Source organism: Hyaena hyaena, unplaced genomic scaffold (genome assembly GCF_003009895.1).
Source record: "Hyaena hyaena isolate Hyena2069 unplaced genomic scaffold, ASM300989v1 scaffold_507, whole genome shotgun sequence".
In the NCBI taxonomy this organism is placed as follows: domain Eukaryota; kingdom Metazoa; phylum Chordata; class Mammalia; order Carnivora; family Hyaenidae; genus Hyaena; species Hyaena hyaena.
This window is the reverse complement of record NW_024081140.1, coordinates 685,787-692,165: the sequence shown is the minus strand read 5'-3', so window position 1 is coordinate 692,165 and position 6,379 is coordinate 685,787. Positions and strand designations below refer to the sequence as shown.

Here is a 6,379-nt window from a genome sequence, read left to right as displayed (position 1 = left end):
AAAAAACAAGTAATTAAATGTAGCAGTGACAACTTGTACAGATAACAGCATTCTGACAGTCAAATTGGCTGCAAGGCCTCAGGTTTTGATTGTGTGTGAGAGAGAGAGAGAGAGAGAGAGAGAGAGATTCTCGTGCATGTTTTTTAAAAGAACAGCAATTTCACTTTCCTTTTTCTTTATGTCATTTACTATCTTAAGGTGCCTGGATCGTTAATTACTTCCTCTATAACAATCCTGTACTTCTTAGCAATCTAGCTCCTCTATTTTGTCCCAATCACAACCTGCCTGAGAAAACCTGTGCATCACTGGGGTACTGAGTTTGAGATCCATAATCCAAGAGGAAAAAAAAGTGAACTCTAGAAATCAGATTTTTTTAAGTCCCAACTGTTTCCTGGTATATGATGGGAGTAGTGGGTTATAAGATTTATCGACATCACAGTGCATCAAACTTGTTAATAAACTAGCTTTCTGTATAACAAGTAAAAGAAAGATTCAAAAAGTGGGAGCACAAAAGGCATGGCATAGCTGAAGTTCCAGGTTCAAGCTTGGTATCCTCTATATATAATGTATTATGTTTTTCAAAAACTTTTTATTAGGAAAGCTATACCAGACGCATAATCACTATACAATGATTAAACATTACCTTTACAATTTATAATCACTGAAATTACAGAATAAATATATGCACATTTCTTTTGAATCTTTGTGTGTGAGAGAAAACATTAAAAGTGCTTCCTACAAAGCTGTTAGTGATATATACCCAGTTGCTCTTTTATTTTTTTAATATTATATATTTATATATATATATATATATAAGAAAGTGCAGATGTTCTCCAAAAACTCTTGGCATCAGGATGAAGTGTCACAAAGAGGGTGTTCATCCCTAGGTATATGCCTCCTGCTGTTAAACCAGGCCTCCACTTCTTTAGGATCCAACCCAGAATATGACTTTTCCCCGGGTGGCAGGAGAGAGCTGTACACTAGGGTGAAGGGAAGATGAAGCTATGAAGAGGAGAGGAATGGATCAAACCCGAACAAATTAGATTGGGTTGAAAGGGAATGGTGTGCGTGTGTGTGTGTGTGCGTGTGCATGTGTGTGTATGCGCGCGCGCCTGCACGCACACGCGCAGGTGTATATATTTGCATGTATATGTACCTGCACCAGAAGGATGAGGCTGCAGGTTTAGGGACCTAACCGTGTGTAGCGATGTGTGATTTGCATGTGGGTGTGGGTGTGACAGAGAAAAGAGTGGGTGAGAACATTCGAGCAAGACCCGCCCCCTCCCTCCCCGTCTTGCAGTTTCCAGGCATGCAGCAAACTGCATTGTTAATACATGTACAATCTGTGCCATGATGGGAAGAGGAAAGAAAGCCACAAATGTCAGTTTGTTTTCCCCCCCTCCCTGTCAAACAAAACTACAACTAAAAAAAAAAAAAAATACTGAAAATAAAAAGACACGTTAAAGTTTACTTAATTAGGATCAATACAACGATCCGCAATATACCTTATACATGGCACAGTCAAAGTCTCAAGTTTCAGTATAAAAAAATAATGATAACATTTGCTGGCAAAAGTCTGCGAAGGCACTTCATTGATTAATGATCTGAGTATGGCCCTTCCTCCAAATCACATCTGAGAGGGGAGAGCATACATCTGTATTTTCTAGTTATCATGCGGTTTCAGTTCTGTTCAGAGCAGGGAAGTTTGTGAGAATGGAGTTATTGGGACAAGTGTAAAGGGAGCAAGGGATATATTTCTTTTATTTTCCTTTTCTTTTGAAAAAAAAAAACACTAATTTATTTTTCTTTTCTCGTTAGAACCTATATGTTGTCTTCTCCAGGACTTCGAGGTAATCCGGCTTGGTTTGAAGTTTGGCCCTTAACTCGAGGTAATCACTTTTTTGGGTTTGGTGGTCTGTGAAGCCCTTTCCAGCCGAGAAGAGAAGGGTTTCTTTGAGCCTGGCGTCCTGCTGTAAGTCTGGATATTGCATGCCAGGAGGGTGGACGTGCAGTTCCTTTAATTTGGGCACTGTGCCATAGAGACAATCCACGAATCCCACTGTGCAGGGGGCTGGCTGTGGCCTCTCTCGGTCTAGTAGCATACTGCCACCGCCACAGCCTCCCCCAGGAGGAAACAGCACCACCCCACCATTCTTCTCATGGTGGCGGAACCCAGCCAAGTCTCCCCCAGTTCCCGCAACTACCCCAGAAACCCCAGCAACTGCTGGGTGGTGAGGGTGAGGGTGATGATGATTCACCGTCACTATGGTGTTGAGCTGGGAACTGGACACTGCCAGGGCCCACTCCTTTTCTTTTTCCAGCAAGGTCCGGTAGTTGCTGTGGTTCTCCTTGGGTGTTTCAGTGAACTGGTCACTTCCTAGGAGAACCTCACCTATTCCTGGTGGCTGTGTCCCAGGACCCCCTCGTTCTGCACTCCCTGCCTCCTGGACTGATGAAACAGCCACCTCCTCCTCCTCACGAGGCTTATAGATGGGGTTGTTGCACATCTGGGTAACTGGATGGGGGATGTACTCGTATACATGGCCCACAGGAGGGGCCTTCTCTGGGGACGAAAGAGTTGGTCGGCCCCCACCTCCACTTCCACCTCCACCACCTCCACCATCCTCGAAAAGCCGGTGGCATTGCATCTGGATGCCCGTAAGGTCCACACCTTCTTGTCGCTTGCTTCTAAAGGGCAGCTTCTTCCGGCGCCGTCGGAGCACGTAGGCAAAGAGGCCTGCAGCAACAAAGACTGCTGAAAAAAACAGAACCAGCAGGCTAAGAATCAGCACAGAAAGTGGCACAGGGCCCCCGGGGGGAGAGAACTCATAAGGTGATGCGCTTGTTGGCCCCCCAGCAAGGTGAGAATCTCCAGGCTGGGCTGGGGATGCTCCAGCTGGTGCGACATGCAGCATCTCTGGGCAGAGAACTTCTAGCTCAATAGTGCGCACGTCACGGTGGGTGAGGTTCTCAGGGCTCCTGCAAAGCACATCACCCACCACGCTGACGGAGCTGATGGTTTCAATCCACTGTTTGAACGGGACCAGGTCACAGGTACAGTCCCAAGGATTCTCGTTGAGGTCTATCTGAACAATGGCATTCAAGTGTTCTAGGACACCAGCCACGGGAAGGTAGAGGAAGTAGTTCTTTCTCAGGTTGAGTCGGGCCAGGGATGTGCCGGCAAAGGCATCTGTTGGGAGGGTCCTCAGCAAGTTATTGTTGAGGAACAGCAGCTTCAAGTTGGGCATGAGGCTGAAGGCTGCAGGCTGGATTTCTCGGATGACATTGAACTCAAAGTACAGGTAGTGTAAACTCTGTAGGCCTCGGAACATGCCTGGTGTCAGCTTCTCAATATCATTGCCATTGAGAAAGAGGCTCTTTAGGTTGGGCAGGTTGATGAAGGCCCCATCCTGGACATAAGAAATACGATTGTTCCCCAGATGCAAGAGATCCAAGGAAGAGAAATTCCAAAAATCAGAGCGGTATATTTTCTGAATCAGATTGCTACTCAGGTAAAGTTTCTTGGCGTTCAGTGGCCTTGGAAGAAGTTCAGAAATGTTATTAAATCCTCGCTCTTTGCAGTTGACAGTCAAGCCAAGGTCGTTGATGTGCAAATTACAGGTACACCCAGTAGGACATATAATGGGAATGGGTGGTCTGGTCTGGTAAGGAGCAATGGGAGGTTGGTTTGGACCAGGGTATAAAGCTTGGGATGTAGAGGGTGGCCTTGGTGTTCGGGGCTGTTTGGTGGGTTTGGGCTGTTTATTTGAGGACTTATATTCAACAGAAGAAGCAGTGAAATGGACAGAGGACAACATTGAGGAAGGCTTAGTCGGCCATGCATTCTCCTTGCTTGATGACAAGTGGGGAATCCCCAAACTAGCCTCCACCTCAGAGTCAGACAACAAGGGACAGAGTTCTGTCTTCCTGATTTCTCGCAGGTCCTTTCCATGGAAATGGAAGGGGGTCTCACAGGTGATGTCTCCCACCAGGGCAGTATAAGGAATGCGTTCCAGCCAACTCTTCAGTTGGACTATCTCACATGTACAGTTCCAGGGATTTTCTTCCAGCTGGAGCTCCATCAGGCTTCTGCCAATGTGGTCTAGCATTCCGCGGTAAAAAAGAACCTTTAACCTATTTCCACGTAGGTCCAAATGGGTTAAGGAGACAGCCTTAAATAAGTTGGTTGGAAGCATGGGGATGAGATTATCATTTAAAATCAGAACTCTCAATTTACTTAGGTTCCGAAATGCCCCACTCTCAATACGTTTAATGACATTGTAATCTGCCTGCAGATATTCCAGACTTTCCAAGCCAAGGAAGGTGTCATTTCTGAAGATGTCTAGTTTGTTCTCATGTAGATATAACCTCTTTAAGATCTTAAGACCATTGAAAGCTCCCGATTGAATGTCCTGCAATGCATTGTTCCCAAGGTTAATGGACACAGCGTTATTTAAATGAAGAAAACTGTTGGTGTACAATTTCCTCATTGAATTCCTTTGCAGATACAGTTTAAAAGGTCTTGACCAGAACTCAGTGATCTGACTAATATTTGTAAATCCTTTACTGTCACAATGTATATGAAAAAGGCTTTCTTTAACTTCACAGTAGCATGGATCAAAACAGGGCTCATCTATTTCCTCTGAGTCCTCTATCAGGGGAATCGGGGTAGTCCATCCTAGAGCAATTGTGCTTAGAAGAATTATCCACAACATCCTCCCTCTGTGAAGCATCTCAGCTATGGAAGATTTCATCGTTCGTAGTTGATTACAAAACTGCAACAGAAATAAAGATGCAGATTTTAGCCTTTACTCGTATGCACTATTCTAATTGACTCCTACATTTGGGGCTTTTTAAAGAGTGATACAAAACTTTAGCAGTTGTTGAACTGACACTCAAAATGATGTCAACCTGCTTAACATTTCCTGTACTTAAACTTGGGTGACTTTGAACTATTGTGCCATGCAATGATGCAATGCCAAGCATTGTGCCATGCATTTTCCTGAACCAAGCCATACTTGGTAAAGGGCATATCATACAAACAACAGCAGCCTTCATTGCCTCTTATAGCAATCAAGGGACTGGTATACAGTGATGTATTTTAGATATAGGCAGATTCAGTAATAATGGCAGTAATTTGCCCATCACACCTGTTTGCCTGTTAAAATTCACCTTGATTTCAGAGGTGCCCATTATAGAACTGATTGGGATTCTGATGGGAAATAACTATTCTTTAAACTGTAGGCTTCTACTCATAAAAAGCTATGGCATACCACAAATTTATTAGGTTAGAGTGTGATAAAGTATGAGCCTATTGCCCAATATCAGATGTTGAGATGTATAACATGTTGGGTATCTCAGGAAAACTTAAGATTTCTCTTAAGAGATGATCACAGTGTACTTAATTACAGTGAATGCTCAGTATCACACTATCCCCCCCCCCCTTTTGCCCAAGCACAGATTTTTAACATCTCCTTTAATTAAATAATTTCTACATGCGTGTATCATTTGGCTATTTAAACCATTTAGGAGTGACTAGCCTTTCTTAAGAAGGGGTGCATGCAGTCGTCAGAGTTAAAGATAATGACAGCTAAAGGATGCTGAGCCTGGGAGTGTCTGTATTTAAAACACTTGCAGAGCTTAGTTTGGAATGTGTAACTGTGCCTTCAAAATCAACTGAAGAACCCTGTGAAAAGCTGGAACGGCAGGTGGCTGGTTAGAAGACAGTTGGGTAGTTAAAACCAAAAAAAGGGTGGAAACCTCAATCTTACCTGCTGATAATTGATCTATCACATAAAATACATTTCAAAGAAAGACATCATTCTTTTCCAATCAGAAGAAACAAATACTATGTACTATTCTAATAATACAGAGCCTTCCTTCCTCTATGGCTCTCTTTCCTTGTCTTATATCATCAGTATATGAAAATGCATACCTAAATAAATTATATTAATGAAGTTTTATTAGATTCCCATTTCTGAGTCACTGAAATATCAATCAAAATTGAATAATTATTTTAATCAATAAAAATAAACCCAAAATTTTAGCATACATTTTCTCTCCACACATCAGATGCATAGATTAAGGATATATTTTGCCAACCTTCTGAAAACAACAATGATATAATTTACAGGGAGAGTGAAAAGAATAAATCTTCACTTTCAACTTGCATATAATGTACACAGCTGTAAGGAAAGGAAGACCCATGAGAAAGCAAAGAGAAATCTGCCTCAGGCATGCAATACTCAATTTTTAGAAACAATTAAATGAAAAAAAGAGAGAGAGAGACAGAAAGCAAATGAGGCTACATTGCAGTATCAGTTAGTCTTCCCTGTCTCCCTTATAAAATATTAAAATCTACTTAAGTTATTTCTTCACC

General features: G+C 42.7%; 1 protein-coding gene across 1 annotated transcript; it reads right to left on the bottom strand.

The window, feature by feature from the left end:
* Positions 1 to 613: 613 nt before the first annotated feature.
* Positions 614 to 4,754, bottom strand: SLITRK3 (SLIT and NTRK like family member 3). The gene has a single exon (XM_039255024.1). It carries the CDS (start codon positions 4,752 to 4,754, stop codon positions 1,815 to 1,817), a length of 2,940 nt encoding a protein of 979 aa, XP_039110955.1. The 3' UTR covers positions 614 to 1,814.
* Between the last annotated feature and the right edge of the window lie 1,625 nt (positions 4,755 to 6,379).

Excerpts from the sequence above, each read along its gene's own strand:
- SLITRK3 (XM_039255024.1), bottom strand. The coding sequence starts at position 4,754 with ATGAAATCTTCCATAGCTGAGATGCTTCACAGAGGGAGGATGTTGTGG.